This window comes from Thamnophis sirtalis, unplaced genomic scaffold (assembly GCF_051295495.1).
Source record: "Thamnophis sirtalis isolate CommonGarterSnake01/CBP01778 unplaced genomic scaffold, rThaSir2_p1.2 scaffold_3, whole genome shotgun sequence".
Classification (NCBI taxonomy): domain Eukaryota; kingdom Metazoa; phylum Chordata; class Lepidosauria; order Squamata; family Natricidae; genus Thamnophis; species Thamnophis sirtalis.
The window spans coordinates 122,842,099-122,862,323 of NW_028261383.1; the positions used below are offsets into that span (position 1 = coordinate 122,842,099).

The 20,225-nt window shown below is 40.2% G+C and overlaps 1 protein-coding gene across 1 annotated transcript in view; it reads left to right on the forward strand.

The window, feature by feature from the left end:
* Positions 1 to 20,225, forward strand: part of RHBDF2 (rhomboid 5 homolog 2) — a 97,387-nt gene that overhangs the window by 73,358 nt on the left and 3,804 nt on the right. The window contains exons 8-17 of the mRNA XM_087709880.1: positions 1,431 to 1,643; positions 2,359 to 2,470; positions 4,616 to 4,690; positions 5,527 to 5,688; positions 6,318 to 6,427; positions 6,566 to 6,629; positions 8,004 to 8,098; positions 9,877 to 9,952; positions 10,641 to 10,741; positions 11,741 to 11,894. Coding sequence (XP_087566006.1) covers positions 1,431 to 1,643; positions 2,359 to 2,470; positions 4,616 to 4,690; positions 5,527 to 5,688; positions 6,318 to 6,427; positions 6,566 to 6,629; positions 8,004 to 8,098; positions 9,877 to 9,952; positions 10,641 to 10,741; positions 11,741 to 11,894 — 1,162 coding nt within the window. The remainder of the gene's footprint in view (positions 1 to 1,430; positions 1,644 to 2,358; positions 2,471 to 4,615; positions 4,691 to 5,526; positions 5,689 to 6,317; positions 6,428 to 6,565; positions 6,630 to 8,003; positions 8,099 to 9,876; positions 9,953 to 10,640; positions 10,742 to 11,740; positions 11,895 to 20,225) is intronic.

Consider the following 20,225-nt stretch of genomic DNA (forward strand, 5'->3'; position numbering starts at 1 on the left):
ATGCTGAAGACATTTACATCTAAGAATTGTAGACCAGTAGCCACCAACCTTTTGGGCACCAGAGACTGTTTCCATGGAGGATGGTTTTTCCGCAGACCAGAGGGAGTGTAATTTTATGGGCTGCCTGCATCCCACCTATGGGACTTCACTTGTTTGTGTGGCCTGGTTGCTGGCATGCCACAGCTTGATACTGGTCCACAGACCGGGGTTTGGGGACCCCTGTTGGAGACAGTGCTAATTCCGTGTCTTGCATCTAAGTAGTAATGCATCTAAGTGGCAAAGACGTTGAGCTTATTGATCAGAAGATCGGCAGTTCAGCGGTTCGAATCCCTAGCGCTGTGTAATGGAGTGAGCTCCCGTTACTTGTCCCAGCTTCTGCCAACCTAGCAATTTGAAAGCATGTAAAAATACAAGTAGAAAAATAGGAAACACCTTTGGTGGGAAGGTAGCAGCGTTCCGTGCGCCTTCAGTGTTTAGTCATGCTGGCCACATGACCACAGAGACGTCTTCAGACAGCACTGGCTTCTCAGCTTAGAAACTGAGATGAGCACTGCCCCCTAGAGTCGGGAATGATTAGCACGCATGTGCAGGGGAACCTTTATCTTTAGCTAGAGAAGGTGACAGCTGCAAGTTAGAAAAGACTAATGCAAACAGGGTGGAGGAGAGGAAAGATGCTATTAAAAATTCAAATAAGTAACTATGCACTGAAGAATCAAACAAGACACTTAAATCTCGGTCAGCTTATGATTTTCCAGAAAAAAAATTATGTTTGAGATTAAACTTAATCAACTCCTCCTATTGATTTTCTTACCTTTCTCTGCATAAAGTAGTCATTGTAACAGAAAATATGTTGGGGTGGGAGGTGGCAAAAAGAGAACCAGTTACAGATGGTCCTCGACTTACAATCACAATGGAGCCCAGAACGTCGCTAAGTGAAAAATTTGTTAAGTGGGTTTTGCCCCATTTTGCGATTTTTCTTGCCGCAGTTGTTAAGTGAGTCAACTGCAGTTGTTAAATTAGCAACAAGATTGTTAAGTGAATTTGGCTTCCACATTGACTTTGCTTGTTAGAAGATGGTCACATGAACTGGAACTGGAACTGTCCTAAATATGAACTAGTAGTCAAGTATCTGAATGTAAATCAGGTGACCATGGGGATGTAGCAACAGTCATAAGTGTGAAAATTGGTCAAAAGTCACTTTTTTCAGTGCCATTGTCACCTTAAACAGTCACTGAACTGTTATAAGTTGAGGACTACCTCCTATTATTGCTTGGGGGCCCATGATGCTTCAAAGCCATACACATTTAGTGAGATCAAGTAACATTTGCAGAAGACAATTCTTAGAATCCTGGAATAAATTTGACATGTATCTGCTGCTGTGCTGTCCAACTCATGCTGAGTTTTCAAATATGTCCTTTCTTGTTCTGCAGGCCTGGGGGAGCTGTTGCCCTCAAAAGCTTCTCAAAAACAGCTTCTGCTCCCAAGAGGGGCACTCGGATTGCTTCCAGGGTGAAGCACTTTGCCCTTGACCGCAAGAAGCGCTACTATGGGTTGGGAGTGGTGGGCAACTGGCTGAACAGAACATATCGTCGGAGCGTCAGCAGTGTGGTACGGTCGCAGCTGGAGATCACAGAGAGCCACAGGTAGCAGCAGACCACCAAAGCTCCAGGGTGACTATGGATTAGTCGTTTTCTTGCAGTCCAACCTTCCCAGCTGGATTGCTAGGGGGATGAACTCCCTTTTAAATGGCTCTTTGAACTCAGAGAACAAGTAAGATAAAAATGCAACACATCCATAATTAAGTCACTCCAAAGTGTGTTCAATCCATAGCAGAAATAAACGATCTATTTGTAGCTGGGCAAGGAGTGTATTTCAATTGGAGAAGGGAATATTTTGTCTGGAGAAGTTATCTGTCGTTTTGTATTCTCTTCCATCTTGTGTCCTGAATGCTGCATATTCATTGTCTTTTGTGGATCATATACTTACTGAATTAGCCAAGCTTTCTAAATATTTAGATGTAGTAGTGGCGGAGCAGTGCAGTCTAACTGCAGTTAGTATTGCAGACTTAATTTTGCTGACTGCCAGGTTCGATCCTGACCTATTTAAGGTTTAAGGCCTTCCATCCTTCTGAGGTCGGTAAAATAGAGAGCCAGATTATTGGGGGCAATATGCTAACTTTGTAAACAGCTTAGACAGGGCTTTAAAGCACTGTGAAGCGGTAGATAAGTCTAAATGTTACGGTTAGTTAATTAGTTAGTCTCTTTCTTAACAAAGAGTATCAGACTGAGATTTATCTACAGATTTTTTCTGGTTTCTGACACTTTTCACCACTCTTTCTTTCTGTTTTTTCTGAAACAGGCCTTATTTTACATACTGGATCACATTTGTCCACATCATCATCACTCTACTTATCATTTGCACTTACGGATTTGCTCCAATCGGCTTTGCTCAGCATGCGAAAACAGAATTAGTGAGTCTGATTATATTTCAGTACTGCTTACTTGGTGATTTCCATGAAATATGAAAATGTGAACATCTTTTCTACCCCATCTTTTAAAAACCTCCGGGTGGCCAGCTACTATTTAAAAGATATCTTGGTATATAATTAATGCTCGTTTATTGATTACTTCATTTAGTGACCATTCCCGATTACTACTGCGATAAAACAAGTAACTTTGCGACTGATCCTCACATGTATGTCCTTTGTAGATCAGTAAAGCAAAGGAAAGCTAAAGTAAGATCGTAAGTACAGCCACGGTTTCACGTAGTGACCACATCATTTAACAACTGAGATATCCCCAATTGTGGTCATTAAACAAGGACTAACAGTACAATGTAAACTATTGAAAATAAAGTCAGCATATGTAACCATTACATATTAATTACAAATGAAGATTTTTGAAGTAAAATGCAACCCAAATGCCCAATAGAACAACATGGTTCTTAACTAATACTTTAAGAATTAAAAAATAATAATCTAATCTATTGAACTAGTCATGCATTGCTCTTTGTATCAGCCAGGCAATGGACTGGCATTCAGTCAGTTCAAGCAATGCTGACATTGGGAGCAGGACTCTTGTCTAATGATCTAAACTAGCCTTTCTTAATCAGTTTCCCTACAAATACACTGGAACTATTGTTCTCAGAACTCCGGGTCAGAATTGCCCATAGCTGGGTCAGCTGGGAAATCTATAGCTCCATTGGATCTGGAGAAGGCTGCCTGAGGGAGACATCCTGGATTTAAACTCTTGGGACTTGAAAGTTCAAAACAGCAGGTCAAACTGGACCTGGAAACTGACTCCCTCTCAATGTAGATCTTATCAAGTATTTTCCATACATCTAGCAGACCCAAACAGAACGTCCTGAAAATCTTCAGAGTCCTCTAGCAAATAATATTCTGTGTTGAATGGTGCTAATTGGCCCAATGCCAAAAACTTAAAATCTGCAGCCAGAGAAACCAAGATTTGCATACTTTCAGCAATATAAACAAGGAGATAATTGGGCTAATATTCTTTAGTGCAGTCTAGGTGGCACAGTGATTAGAATGCAGTATTGCAGGCTACTTCTTCTGACTGCTGGCTGCTTGGCAGTTCAAGTCTCACAGGCTCAAGGTTGACCCAGCTTTTCATCCTCCTGAGGTCATTAAAATGAGGAGGCAGATTGTTGGGAGCAATACTCTGACTCTGTAAAACTGCTTAGAGAGGGCTGTGAAGTAGTATATAAGTCTAAGCACTATTGCTGTTGCTATCCAGGAAAAAAAAAGCAAGACTGTAGCTTCAAATGCAGGTTACCTCCCCAAAAAACAAGATTTGCAATAGTTTCCCTTGAATAAGTCTCCTTCAATTTGCTATGAAACCCGCATCTTTTTGTGAAAGGTTTGAAAATGTGACGCACTCAGAAAGCCACTCCCGCTGACATCTACCATTTGCCCTTATAGGGAAAAGGGCCCATTTAATCTGTTTCAGTTTTCCAGTTTATTGGTATTTGTATGCCGCCCACTCCCAGGGGACCCAAGGGATTAAAAATTAAAAATAGAAATATTAAAAATAGAAATATAATCATTTTAAAAATACACAACATATAAACACTTAAAATGGGGCTGGATGCTGATCAACAGCCCCAGGCCTGCCAGAACAGCCAGGTCTTAGTGGCTTTACGGAAGGCCGGAAGAGTAGTGAGGGTCCGGATCTCTACGGGGAGATCATTCCATAGGGCCGGGGCAGCAACAGAGAAGGCCCTCCCCCGGGGGGTCGCCAGCCGACATTGACCCGCCAATGGTACCTGGAGGAGGCCCAATCTGTGTGATCTAATCGGTCTTTGGGAGGTGAATGGCAGGAGGCGGTCTCTCAGATAGCCAGGTCCTAAACCATGTAGGGCTTTAAAAATAACGACTACCATCTTGAAGCGTGTCCGGAGACCAATGGGGAGCCAGTGCAGCTCGCGGAGGATAGGTGTAACATGGGTGTATCTAGGTACATCCATTATCGCTCGCGCGGCTGCATTCTGGACCAACTGCAGTCTTCGAGTACTGTTCAGGGGAAGCCCCATGTAGAGTGCATGTACCTTGATATACAAGTTATTTCTTTGACCTTGGAATTTCATCCCTATTTTGCAGGTACTACGAAACAAAGGCGTGTATGAAAGTGTGAAATACAGCCAACAGGAGAATTTCTGGATTGGCCCGAGTTCGGTAAAGGCTGCCTTTCCTTTTTTTCTTTTTTTCTTTTTTCTCAACCTTGGTGACTTTAAGTCCTGTGGACTTCAACTCCCAGAATCCCCCAGCCAGAGTTGAAGTCCACAGGACTTAAAGTCGCCATGATTGAGAAACACTGCTTTAGATGTTGCTACACTACAACTAAACAGATTCTGTTCTCAACAATCAAGCTGTACTAACTTGTCATCAGATTTTAGTAGTGTGATTTTGGAGGTTCTACAGGTTCAAAAAATGGAGGGGAGCTGTATGGTGCTCACAGGTTGCTCATTATTCCCATCAGAAATTTGTACTCCAGTGTCCCATGTGATCACCATCTGGACCACATGAAAAATTAGACCGCTCTAGGCTCGTTTTTGGCCTTGGCCTCCAGTATCTCTCTGCCACCCAGAAATGGGGCCATTTTTGGCCTCCCGAGGCCTCCACCTGTCCCATTTTGGTCTCCTTGGTCTTCAGTACCACTGCCACCCATAAACGGGCCTGATTTTGGCCTCCTGAGACCTCCGTGCATTCCGTTTTTGGTCTCCTCGGCCTCCAGAAGGTGGGGGGGGGTTGATGTGGGGGGCAGCCTCATGGTGCTGCATGGGCCACATTAATGGCTTCTGCGGACCATATCCAGCCTGTGGACCATAGTTTGAGGACCCCTACACAAAGGTAATAAAAGGAAGCATGCAGCTTAGCCCTTTGAGTCATCTCAGTGTGCATAGCTTTTACCAAAGTCCTCCACCATTCACTGGGATGGGGGTGGAAGGAGACATTATATGGCAAAATCCTTGTTTCTTGAATGTTTTTCACACTGCCACTTTCTATTTCAGATTGACTTGATCCATCTGGGAGCCAAGTTCTCCCCCTGTATCCGGAAGGACCAACAGATTGAGAAACTGATTCAGAAAGAAAGGGAGAAAGAACGTCACTCTGGCTGCTGTGTCCAGAATGATAACTCGGGTTGTATTCAGACTCTGCGTGAGGATTGCTCGGTAAGAGCAAGATTCTGAGAGCTGATAACCTCCTTCAGACTGGGGTTTGAAATGAGTTTGGGACTGCATCTTCCAGAATTCCCAGCCAGTAGGTTTCAAGTTAAAGGAAGCTTCATGAGCTTTGAGAATCATGATTTAATTCTGCCATTTTTTTTCTCCTGAGAGCTTTAGTGATCACTGTTTTCTGGAAATAAAGCAGAGAAAAAGCTGATGTACTAAAATGTACACTTGAATTCTATTGTAGCAATCTTTCAAATATTGTTAAAAGTTTCATAATTCTCAATTTTTATGGGCTATGCCTGGTCATGGGATTAATATAGTCACAGTACATTTTAATAATAAATGAAAGTCACTCTCCATGTTTCCTAGATCTTTTTCTTTTCTCTTTTTTCTTTTCTTTATTTTTCTTCTACTGTACTTAATACTTTGTTATAGGGTAGTTATTTTCTTAAATAACATTCTCAGTGAATGGTGATCATGGTCCTAAGGGAGATCACATGTGGGAGAAAATTATATGAGCAGACTTCTGATAAGATTTTTATTCCTTTAAAAATCTGGATGTGTATTAGAGAAATATTATTTGCAGATGCTGTGATACATAGTTTACAAAGTCTTTTTTCTCTCTATAGGAAACATTGGCCACGTTCGTAAAGTGGCCAGACCATAATCCACCAGCTGTTGACCCCAGCAATTCAAGTTGGAGAAGGATATCAGGAGCCGTTTGTTCTCAGGATCCCAGGTGAGACATATCTTCACCTCAACAAAGGTTATCTTCACCTCAACAATGCCTTATAAATAAGATGAGAGGGGGAAGCAGGGAATGTAAGATGTTGGGGCACTTCTAACTCTTCACTGCTATCTGTTTGTTTTCCAACAGGACCTGTGAGGAACCAGCTTCAAATCCACCTCATGTCTGGCCAGATGACATCACCAAGTGGCCAGTAAAGATCCTTTCTTTCTACCTATTTGACTCTTCCTTCCTATCTACCTCCTCACCTTCTTTTGAAAGGGCTGAGTCTCACTGGGATTAATGGGGCTCAAATAAATCATCACTATTAATTGTCTCACTATTTTTTATGTTGACTGAAAATAATTTTATGTGAGGATAAGAGAGAAGCTGTTTGAACTACTTTTCTGCCTGGTTACCTGGCACAGCACGGTTTGCTTCATAGAGAAGTCCGCCTAATGAGAGAAGGAACTGGGAGTTCCTGCATGCATGCTTGGTTTTTTTTCTAAGTAATACCCATTTACCAAACAGGGTGGATTCTGGTACCTTGTTTGTACTTCTTACATGGAGTGAAAGGCAGAATTGTAGCAAAAGAGTTTCTGGAACCACATGAACTAGAATAAAATGGAAGGAAAGTGTGTAAAGGAAAAACTGCAATGTAGAGACTGTGGAATCCCTGGTGCTATCTAGCTTGCTATTTGCTTTAGATGTTTCATTGCCCAACTAGGTAACATCATCAGTGCCAGTGAGTGTGGGTGTTTGGTATTAATCCCTGCTTACGTGAATGTTGGCAAACAATCAAGCAACAAATAAGGACATACCAAGAAGAAAACCATATCCCCACCCAAACTGGCAGGACAAGCTGGAGTAGATAAACACGGAGCAAACCTTACACTCACTAGCTGTCATCCCTCCCAGGTAAACCAGACAGGAAACACAACTAGAAGAACTAATTCTATTTAATTGTAAGAATCTTACAAGTCTAAAACTACAAACTTCCCATTGGAACTTTTAACTGCCTGATCAATTAGAGTGGGGCCTTTCTAAGTTTCTTTCTCTGACCACTAAGCTACCGAGACTTCTGCCTGTCTTGTCTGCTTCCTAGGCATCCTCTCTTCTCCTCATTCTCCAAGGTCCTCCTCACATTCCATGGGTGATGTTACCTGGTCAGGTAATGAAACATCTGCAAACAAACAACCAAGCTCAGAGAGCACTAAGCATTCCACAGTTCAACCCTGCACCAAATATATTCTCTGCTGTTGGAATGTAGGAACTTCAGACGCATGTTTCTATGTAGCATGTGTGTGCAGAAGTGTCCACATATATAGCCATACCCTGGACCACTTTTTCACGCAAACAAGTCATAAGGATACAAGTAGGAATCTTTGTTTTCTGAGCTCAAGTTTCAACAAAATGAACAAACTGTTTTAACTATGTCTGCTATCTTGGGATATTGTATTGGTGGTGGTGTTCTTACTTTTCCATAACCTAAAATATAACTCTAAACTATAGGCAGCTATGCAAAATTAAAACGACATTGGGTGTACTTCCCTTTTCCCCTTTAATTGTAAATGTCTTTTATTTACAGATATGTACTGATCAGGTCAAAAGTAACCACACTGGTTTCTTGCATATGGACTGTGATATTAAAGGAAGGCCATGCTGCACTGGAACCAAAGGCAGGTAAATGCTTGTGAGTTGGGGAGCGTCCAAGAATTGTTTTTAGCAACCATGAAAATATATCTGTTTTATTTTGGGATCAATTTTAAAGCCTGACTCTATAGAAAGTTTCTCATAATTCCCTCAGCAATGCTTGAGGTAAAGTGTGTTTGATTAGCATGCATGTTTAAAGTGAAGAAATATAGCTTAATATTTTTCACATTTTGTTGTTCTGATCTGCTGTTTAATACAGCAATTGAGTCTGTTACTATTGTTTTTGAATACAGACTATATCGCTCATTAAAAACACTGAAATCCTTAGTCACCAAGCTATTTGAAGCCCCACGAATGTAAATGAGACTTTGTTATGTCTAATTCACTCTCTAAACTTGCACAAAAGGTTCCTTATTTAGCAGCTTTTCAACTCTCTGTGATCTTAAGGCATCTGATTAAGAGAGTTTATGCCCTAATAAATTTATTACTTTAAAATGCTTAGATCACTCAGAGAAATTCTAGAGCAGAACTGATCTTCAGGCAATTAATAAGCTATCTGAGAATTCACTTGGATGCACTGAACTTGAAATAAAGTCATGTTGAATGAAGTATAATTTAGGCTTAATTTGCATAAGATGAAAACAAATAATGGTGTTTCATAGATTTGGCCAAGATGCTTAAAGTAGGTTATAGGTTTTGTTTTTGTTGCCATATTTAGAAATGTACTTAAAAATATTATAGCTATCAGTATATCACAGAAGTGAGTATACCACCTCACATTTTGTAAATATTTAAGTATATATTTTCATGTGACAATACTAAAGAAATGACCCTTGGCTACAATGTAAAATAGTGAGTATACAGCTTGTATAACAGTGTAAATGTGCTGTCCCCTCAAAATAACACAACACACAGCCATTAATGTCTAAACTGCTGGCAACAAAATGTGAGGGAGTGTACTTATTTTTGTGATACACTCGCATAACATAGCATTCTTTGAATATGATGATGGGACAGCCTTTGATAGGTAGATGAAGGAATGTGCAGCCCTTCTGATTTTGAGCTCAAATCTCATCAGGCTTTAACAGTGTGGACAATGGCTTTTTTGTGATCATTAACACAAATCTTGATTGTGCAAGACAGGAGCTTTGTCAGTCCCAAACCAAGAATGACACATAGTGATTCTTCCAAGATGCATTCTTTATTGTTTCACACTTAAAGACAATATCTTGCCAGACTGAACACTCTAGTATTTGTATCTATGCTCTGTGGACTATTAAGGAGGGACTGTCTGCATCCTTTTTCTTTCATGCATAACATTTGGATTTAGTAGCCTCTTACTGTTCTGGAATGCACACCCTCCCTCCTGGGGATCCAGTACATTCCATCATATTTTAATGTAGAATTGAAAATTAGTTAGCTGATTGATGAGTTGCAAAATGATTTGTAATTGAATTGTTCCAGGCTGAAGCATAAAACTTAAGTGCTCTGACCATCTTGGAAGCCTTTCAGGTTCAAAGCAACCTTTTGGATCTTTGAAGCTAAAAGGACTTCCAAAATATTTCAAATTGCTGTTATAAGTTTGAACAAATGTTTTGAGTTCAAAACATTTTGCACATTGCTATTTTTAAATATGTACTATGTTTTCTTTTACTTGTATAAGCAACCAAAGTGGCTTACAAGAATGAAATTAAATGCAAATATAAATTGCAATTGTAAAGTTGGTGCAATTAATATCCATACCATTGAAATCAAGATAAAAGAAGGGATGATGAATTAAACTGACTCTATCACTCTCTTTATATCAGCTGTGAGATCACAACTCGGGAGTACTGTGAGTTCAAGCATGGCCACTTCCATGAAGAAGCAACTCTTTGTTCACAGGCAAGTAATGTCCTCAAGCAGCTTTCTTTATTTTGACACTTTCAAAAGGAGTTGAACTTCAGATCCCAGCAGCTGGATGATTTAGTGGGAGTCAGATATGGAAAAGACTATCCCATGATGTGTTGATATCAAATGTTTACTCTGTACTTGTAGATTAAGGCTAGAAGAATAGTACAAGAAGAATTTCTTGTTTGGGGAAAGAGCTAAAGAGCTTCAGAGGAGGGACAGCACAAGTATCTCACCTCTTAAGTAGTTGCTAGGCCTAAGTGTCTAAGCAAGGTTCACAGAAGCTACCTTGGTTTTCTGTTAAATATCCATAAGCTAAATAGTGCCAAGCAGGTCAATGCAGGTTTTGAATACCTTGGCACCACACTGTTATAAAGCACTGTGGTAAATTGAAAAGAGAGTTAGTATGTAATCAGTAGTAGTCAGTAATAAATCTCAGGCATCCTTGAATCCTACTGGGTCAAGAAGCAAGATCAGTGTTTCCCCATCAATTAGTACCTGCTTATTACACCACATTCTTCTAAATTCTGGTGTGGTTTTCAATATATGCTGTATCACAGCTTCTGCCATTTCCTGCGATGATGGCTGGGGATTCTGGAAGATGAAATCCATGACTGGCAAGCAGCAGGTTGGACAAGGGTTATCTACATACTTTAAAGACTTCTTTTTCTTTCTGTTCCAGGTTCACTGCATGGGGGAGGTGTGTGGCCTCTTACCTTTTCTTAACCCAGAGGTTCCAGATCAGTTTTACAGGCTCTGGTTGTCTTTATTTCTTCATGCAGGGTAAGAAAAAAAAGATGAGGTTTGATGCTTTGAACCTGCCTTTTTCTGTTTTTGTTGTGTCCATACTTTTGCATTGGGAATGTCAGTATCTTATCTCCTGTTGTTTAATTTTCCCTTGCTGCTTTTCTGATTTTCTCTCTCTCTCTCTGTGTAGGGGGTGTCAGAAAGTGTTGTTGATCTGAGCCAAAAAACTAGAAATGAGGCCTAGCTAACTGATTCAAGCCTGGTCTTTCCTGGCTCTGCCTTGCAAGCATTCATAAATTACTTCCAGACAGAAATTCTTCAGCATCAGCAGCCAAAAAACACTTTGCAACTTTTCTGCACTTTAATACATTGGGGAGGGATTAATGGAAGTAAGAAAATATAAAAGAAGTGATGGAAAGGGAATGATCCCAGTCAGAAGGTGACATTCACACCCTATCTAAAATATCATTAATGATGTAAGGTGATTATACAATCAAGGTTTTTTTTAAAGTAAAATACCTTAGAATTTAATCCTTGATCCTGTCTGATAATTGGCTTGAGCAAGTGTAGCCCTTCAAACCTATTCAGATTTTTGGTTTCTTCTGAATGAATTAAGTGGACCTCATGGGCTTCCCATACATCCACTAATTCCCATTTTTCAAGTTGTGTCTCTCCACAATCCCTTCATTTCAACTGTATGAAATGATGGGAATGGTTTTGAAGGTTCATCTTGTGCTACTCCTGTTAGGTAATGGGAGTCAAACCTTTATCCCAAAATACTTAAGATCAAACAAGTATATGAAGAGACCACAATCTATCTTCTAGCTGCTTGTATTTTAACTGATTTCAGGATCCCTTGTGGCAATCCAGGCTATTTATCAAACTGGCAAACATTTAGCACAACAGTTGTAACCTGTAACATTGTGCAGGCTGGTATTGTTTGCAGAGATGAAGGAGAAGGGCTATTTTTATTTTTATTTTATTTTTTGAAGGAAAGGGGAATGTTGATCTGATTCCATTGTCTCTCTCCCATAGGATTATCCATTGTCTGGTGTCTGTGATCTTCCAGATGACGGTGCTCAGAGATTTGGAAAAGCTGGCAGGCTGGCTTCGTATTACTATCATTTTTATCCTCAGTGGCATCACGGGCAATTTGGCTAGTGCCATTTTCCTACCCTACAGGGCAGAGGTAAGGGCATGACTGGGTTTTTCCGTTGAAGAAGAAACTTCTTACAGTTGTATGAATTAGCCTAAAAGCAACATTCTCCAGGTGCACTGGGCCATGTTTTGTAGCCTCCAAATTTGAAAATTCTATTAAATCTTCAAAATCAGTAGCAATAGTAGGAGAACATGATCACTATGAACAAGCAACAGTAATGTTTTGCATCCAGTACTAAATTCTTATAGCAAAGGAATATAGAAATAAGATTAGTAAAAAGAACACATTGGCACAACCCAACTGTGCTATCTCCTGAGTAGTTGGCAGCACGCAGTTGACCTAGATTGATCTCAAAAGGCTAAGCCAGATTAGTTCACTAAAAGTATGGGAGAAACCAGAAAATGTGAAGGTTGTAAACTACACTGGGAAAGCCAACCACTTCTGCAACTGCCAGTAAAATCACACACTTATGCTCATTATGTTATTTGGAGTTGAGCTCCTTTTGTCACTGTGATATAAATACACAATTTTTAGATTCTGAAATGTTTGAGGTCATTGTTTGAGAGTACTGTTTTGTTTACAAGGCACTGATATAAAAGTAGGATCTACATTTGCTCTACATGAGCTAAAGGCAACATATGAACAATACAGGAGTGGGTTCCTGCCAGTTCTAACCTCTTCTATAGAAGAGGTTCCACAAATCTACAGTGCCATTTAGAACCGGTTCCAGCTCCCTCCCCCCGCCCGTCTGCACATCATCAAGATGAAGAGTGAGAGGAAGAATTCTGGGAGTTGAAGTCTACAAGTCTTAAAGCTGTCAAGTTTGAACACCCCTGGGGGTTTTTTTCTAAAGGATTAGGGGTATGAGAGTCTTGTAACTCAACAGCTTTAAGACTTGTGTGCTTCAAATGCCAAAGTTTCTGAGCCAACAGTTTGGTTCCTAATCAAGAGCATTGTTAAGTTTCACCAGATGTTACAAGTTGGCCATGCCCACCCAGTCACATGGCTGGCAAGCCACTCCCACCCGGTCACATGGCTGGCAAGCCACTCCCACAAAGCAGGCCACACCTACAGAAGAGGTTCTAAAAAAATTTGAAACCCACCACTGGAACAATAAGAAGAAATGGCTTTTAAAATCTTCTTTTAAATTCTATTGAATTTATCTTTTTCTCATACATATTCCCTTCTTTCTCTATCGCTATGCTGACTTTGTTCAGACAATCATATGTTACCCTGATCATTTGAGACATTGAACAATTGTTCAGGTTGAGAATGCAGTCTCTTCATGGAACTGAAAAACAAGCCAGATTTCAGTTAACTACAGCTTTCCCTTAATTCTAAAGTATGATATTATGGTGAAGGACTTTTGATCAGTTCTGAAAATAAAGGCATGGTTTTGAAGTGAGCATCACATGCTGAAATAATTACAGTTTTCCAGCGTGTACCTAAAGAGGAAGTGTTCTTAACCCCAAAATTTTGATCTTGTTAGCATACAAAAGGGAAGGAATGCACAAAGAGTGTTTGGCAAGACCATAACTTTTGTCGGCATCCCATTTTAGTAAAGAGAGATAAAGGTCTAAAGGTTTCCCCTGTCCAATTGTGACTGACTCTAGAGGGCAGTGCTCATATCCAATTCTCAATCGAAGGAGCTTGTGTTGTCTTGAGAAGGCATTTCCATCATCATGTGGCCAACATGAAAATACAGAATGCAAATATGCATTTGCATATTTCGAACTGCTAGATTTATCAGTTTGTTGCAAAAAATCAAATCCAGAAAGCACACACAGATAACTGGTTCAGCAAGATTAATTTAAATAAGAAACTTCTTTATATACATACATACATACATACATACATACATACATACATACATACATACATACATACAATACCAACAGCAGAGAACAGTTTCATTTCAGTTCAGATCAGCAGACAAATCCAGGCTAGTTTCATTTCAGAGCTCAGAGATTAATACAGCTGAGCCCGCCCAGATTTCTTAGTTACGTTTCTGTTTCCAAATAAGCCTCAATGACTGACCTTGTTACCATGTCACTTCCAGTCAGTCCCCAATGGGCTGACCTGTTGCTATGTCCTATTCCATGAATATTCTGACAAGATTGGCAGGACCTGGGGTGACTAATAGAACCTCACCCCTTCACACATGGGTCTTGAACCTGGACTGTGAGCTTTCCAACTGACAAATTCAGTATGAAGACAATGTTAAGGTTTGAGACCTGTGCACAACGGATTGAGTTTCCATTAGTCACTCCAGGTCCTTGGCCATTGAGCCACAGAGTAAACAGTGCCAAGGGAACTGAATGATCTACTGGAATCAGTTTCTTGAGAACCTTGTGGTTGGTTGTATCTCATATTCAGGAGGTCAGGAAGTTTAAAGGTGTTTGTCTTTCAGTGATGGGGCCAACCTTCTGAAAGCATCTCCTATTGCATATTTCTCTGCCACTTCCAAACCCTTCCAAAAAATAAAAAACAAATCAGAGCTTATCCAGAGAACCATGCCGTACGCTATGTTTGGGCTTTGTTTCTCTTATCCCTGTGTTTCAATATTTTATTCTATTTTCTGACTTGGTGAGCCACTAAGAATCCTGTGGCAGGATAGAAATATGATTAATAAATAAATTGTAAAGCATGTGATATTGCTGGAAGATTAGATCTGTCTTGTGTTATTGAGTGGGGAATGTTTTTCGGTTTCCAGCTTTCAGGTTGTCATGATATCAGGATTGCAATAAGTTGTAAATAAAGTTTTAGATGATGATTAGATTTATTATGATGATATAAATATAAAAGGATAAAATACTTGAGACAGTGAGAAGGTATTCTTTTGGTATCCATTTTCCTTTTTTATCCCTTTTTAACTTTCCCCTTTTGAGCCACTCCCTCATTTTTCAATGTTTTCTTTCTTTTATTACTTTGCATTTAATCTTTGAAATTTAATAACATTGGGGTGAGGGAAATGAGAGGACATGGATACCATATGGGTTTGTGTTAATCAGAGAAGTAACCCAAGTTAGCTTGTTAAAGATAGATTGTTCTAAAATCTTTTTTTTATAATTTTCTTAATATGACAAGTTTACTTGTAAAACTAGTTGTGCCCTTCTTCGTTTGACCTTGCAGCTGAGGTTGTGTCATCCTATTCCTTTCCTTTAGGTTTCATGTATGCTTGCCTTCTGTCACTATTTAACATAGGATTCAGTGACTTCAATGCCAAACATGTTGTTTTATAGCACTAGCATGAAAAAAAAAATCTAGGGCAACAGTTCCTCTGGCAAACAAAAATCATACAAATAGGAAAGCTACCTGTGAATCACACACATAGCAAGTTCTAATAGGTTTGGTAAATTAATATGACAGATGAGGTCTAAGATAATATGGTTTCAGTCTTTAAAAAGGACCAAACATTTAAATACCCCTTTGATGCAAATCTGCATATAGAAAAACTAACATAAGAGGGAGGAACAGTGTAATCTGTTAGTTTTGGGAAGTCAGGAATCTGTTTGCACTTAAAACTTGGTGATCATTCAGATGTGACCTCCAGTTCTGGGAAAGTGCCCTATTTACATTTTTATTTTGTTCTTTGCTTTTCTAGTCTGAAAACCCCCAGACCTCTTTGAAATTGTTACTGAGAAATAAGTTCATTAGGGAAAGTTTTCAGAAGGAGCACTAAGCAGCTTTTGGCCCACCTCTGCCAAATTCTCTTCAGCACAGGAGCTGTCTTCCCTTTGTCTCATTCCCACTCCATCCCACTTCCTCCTTGTTCTTGGCATGAGGCTGATGAGTCAGCTGGTCTGGCCAGCTGCCATCTGATTTCTGGCCCAGCAGCAGACTGGGAAGCTGGAGAGCATTGGATGATGTCACTGCTGACATACAGCAACAAAAAGAAGTGCTGATTCAGCTTCTTTGACTGCTGATTCGAAAGGGGGTGGAGAAGACTGGAAGGTTTGCTGAAAGGCTACACCAGCAGTTGGAAAAAACCCTTCCCTTGGGTTTTCCACCTCCCTTCCTAGTAGCCTAAGCAACCAAACAGTATACAAGATGTGATGCATAGCTTTCTGGACCAGTGGGCGCCTACTCTTACATACTAGTTGCAAGCCTGTAACTGAGAGCCTTTGGTCTTTATGCACTTCAAACCACAGTCAGCACAGAAATGAGGGGGCCTCAGCAGCCTTTTCAATCCACTGCAATGTTGGCCTGGGTAAACAATAGAGATGCACCTGCTCTGATGATGCCCTTTCGTGTGCATGCGCACACATGTACGCACACAGAGGTAATCTGAGGGCAGAGCAAAAACAGAAGTCTCAAATGGTCGTTGTTTGTAAAAAGTTGGAAATAATTTTAAAAGTTATACTTCTCGCAGCCTCATTTTTCAAGCAAAATTGTCAGAATGTCTTTAAAATGAAAACTCTAGCATAAAAAAGGGTGGGGTGTAATTAAGAAAAAAGAGTGTAAAGAAAGTGCTAAATGATTTTGTTGTTTGGAGGCAAAAGATGATAGACTGTATAGTGCTAGTATCAAGTATGGTAGAATAGTACCCGTGACACCTCCATTTCATGTATTCTTAATTTAAAAATGAAAATTTGCTTTGCAGTGAAGAATATTTGCCAAACTCTAATCAGAATCATTAGAAGATTTGTATTAAGGAGATGGCTCACATAATAAATTGTAGTCCCTGTTCATAACTGTGAAGAATCTAAGGCAGGGGTCTCAAACTTGCGGCCGCGGGTCAGATACGTCACACACTGGCCACGCCCATCCCGGGTAAGCAAAGGGGGAGAAATCGCGATATGTCATGTGATGATGCAAGTTTGACATCCCTAATCTAAGGGCTTGAAACTGAAGTATAAGAGATTAATCAAATGACGTTTTCTATTAAATAAATAAAAATTCTGGGGCTGTCCAGTGCTTCAGATTTGACTTTGAAAAGGTGTGTTACAGTACAAAGGCAGCACCTGTTGGCAACTCATTGAAGAAGCCATCTTTGTTTTTAGGATCATGGCAACTCACTAAAGTAGCTACTTTTGTTTTCTGATCCTGGAAAAGGTGCAGTTATTTTAGTGAGAAGATGATAGCAAATATTTTGCACAAATAGATAGGTTTTATTTTATTGATCTAGGGAGATGGGTGATCTGCGTTATTCTCTATGTGAGGCAGAATTGAGATAAGATAAAGGTCTCCTAAAAGTAGTTTTCTATCTCCATGTGCCGAGCCAGCACGTGTTGGGTCTGTTTTTGTTCTCACATGATAGTACCCATGCCTTTTGACTGATGTAAGAGATTGTTGGCTAAGCTGAAGTTCTAACAAGCTGTAAAGGAGATCTTTTCTCTAATCCCTTCAACAGCGTCAGCCGCTTCTCAGGTGCTGCTTTGTTGGGAACATGAGGCAGCAAAGTGCCAACTTGTGGATATCCCCTGTGTATCCCTCCTGCAGTGATACTGTAGCATCATGACAATGTCCCCATCTTTTAAACTGATAAATTATGATGATGTCCCACCTTAATGATGATAAGCTCCTGCATACAGAGGAGCTCACCCACAGCCACTCAATCTTACCAAGGTTCAGCTGAAGTCTGTTGTTTCCCATTCAGGCCCCCACGCCCTCCAGGCACCACAAAAGAACACCCACAGCATCACTTACTTCATCCAGGATGGAGATATATAACTGGCTATCATCAGCTTACCAGTGATACCTCATCCATGGTGACGCATGATTTTGCCCAACAGTTTCATGTGTGATGTGTTTATTACTTTATACATAACTTAATACAGCAAATATACCTAATACTTCTGCCTCCTCCTACTGTATTAGAAATACTTGTCCCATGTATTGCATCCTAGAATATTGAATGAATAATTAAATATAAGGGTTGGGAGGCGCCTTGGAGCTCAACTCCCTACCCATCTCAGAAATCTACTACAGCAGCATTGATGATAGATGGACTCTAAACATGTAGCAAAGAACATGTGAAACACATCCAACATATCTAACTGCTCCTTGTTTTTTTTCTTTCAAGGTCCTTGGTCACACTATTTTGGACATGCTATAGATTAGTGCATCTCACATAGGGTAAATTATTTCAAATTGGGTAAAAGTAATTTTTATTTGGGTAATGGCACACAAACCCAGTCCCCAATCATAACAGGGACATTTAAATTGATTTGAAGTGTTTTTACATTGGAGAAAAATCAAATAAGTGGCTTTGGGTAATGAAGGAAAACCTTTGGGAAGCCCTGTTCTAGTTTTGTCAATGTCCTTTCTAAAACGTGCTGCTCGGAGTTGGACTCAGTAAACTAGGCACAATCTGACTAACGCAGACTAGAGAGGAACAGTTACTTACTTTGAACTCTGTAGTTTACTTCTATTGATACGGGCTTGTCAGGTTTTTTTTTCCTTTTGGAAGTAGCATCACATATTGGCTTTGGTTCAGTTTATGGTCTAGTCCACGGGTAGTCAGCCTTTTTATACCTACCGCCCACTTTTGTATCTCTGTTAGTAGTAAAATTTTCTAACCGCCCACCGGTTCCACAGTAATGGTGATTTATAAAGTAGGGAAGTAACTTTACTTTATAAAATTTATAAAGCAGAGTTATAGCAAACCCTTATCACCCACTATGAAAGCTGAAACACCCACTAGGGACCAGGTTGACTACTACTGGTCTAGACCAGTGATGGCTAACCTTTTTGGTGCCGAATGCCCAAAGCGCATATGCACGCGAATGCGCACACATGAACTCCCCAAAATGCAATGCACCCCACACATGCACCCCTTCGCCTCGTGCATGCACCTCACCGTCCTTGGCCATTTTTGGCTTCCAAGTTAGTGCAAGAGGCTTTCCAGGCCCAAAATAGGGCACAGAGGGTCTCATGTGGCACCCCCATGCCCCATTTTGGCTTTCAGGTTGGTGCAGGAGGCCTTCCAGGCCCAAAACAGGGCATGGGGGCATGCACGCTTGTGTGAACTCCAAAAATCCAGTGCAAATGTCCCACATATGTGCACATGTCCCCTGTATACACCACGCCCCCACACACATGCACAGGCGGAGACCCAAAGACCAGCTGGCTGGCACATGCACGGTGGACCTGGGCTGGGGCGACAGCTGCCATGCCTGCAGAGAGGGCTCTGTTTGCCACCTATGGCACGTGTGCCATATGTTCACCATCACGGGTCTAAACTCTAGAAGATAACTATGACTTGTAGTGTTTTGTTTCATAGTCCTTTTCTCCTATATTCTGGCATTTGAGTTTTGTTTTGCAAATGTAGAAACTGGGCATGTTCGTATACAAATAGTCCTTGACTTACAATAGTTTATTTAGTGACCAATCTAAGTAAGAGTGGCACCAAAAAGTGATTTATGACCATTTTACATACTTACGACTGTTGCAGCATCTCCATGGTCATATGATCAAAATTCAGATGCTTGGTAACTACTCATATTTATGATGGTTGCAATGTCCCAGGGTCATGTGATCATCATTTGGGAATTTCTGACCAAGTCAACGGAGAAGCAAGATTCACTTAATAACCATGTTACTAACTTAACAACTGTGGTAAATGGGGCAAAACTCAATGAACAACTGTCTCACTTATCAACAAAAATGCTGGACTCAGTTGTAGTCATAAGTCAAAGACTATCTGTAATACATTCTACAACATTAGTTCCAATGATATTTCTGTGTCCTGCAAACCTATCAGCCTTTTTACTCAGCCTTTCCCATAATCAAGTAAAATGTCACATGCTTAATCCTTGTGCAATATGACTAGAATTTCTGGTACAGAATTAAGAACTACACTTTTTCTTGAAAGAAAAATGCCTCTTGGGTCAAATTGAACTCCAGTTGACATGTCCATTTTGTTTTCTTGTTAATAAAATGAAAGTAGTTATTCCTCATCCATTCAGCTCTGCTTAGAGTATTTAAAAAAATCAGCTAGTGTAATATACAGGTGAGCAAAACATGCTTGGAAATGTGTGAGTGAAAATTCTTGTGTTTTATATTCTGGTTCTTTTATCTTGTTCAGTGAATGTCCTTTTCTAGAATTTTAAATGCTGCAAAAACTCACAAGCAGAGGAAATATTCATAGTGAAAAACATGTTCTGTGCCTTTAAAGCAAGGTAGGGAAAATATCCAGTGCACGGCTTTTGGAATTCTTTCCAAATCTTTTACTGAAGTGGTCATAAGAGGCATGTACTTTGAATACTGTACTGTAATATCTTGCATCTGTTTGTGAATATATGTGTACTAATCAGAATATGTGATGTGTTGCCGTTTGTCTGTGTGGATCTAATTGAGGTAGATGCAGATGTGTGTCCTGTGTCTGTGTATTTGAGGCCTTAATCAGAGCAGCAAGTG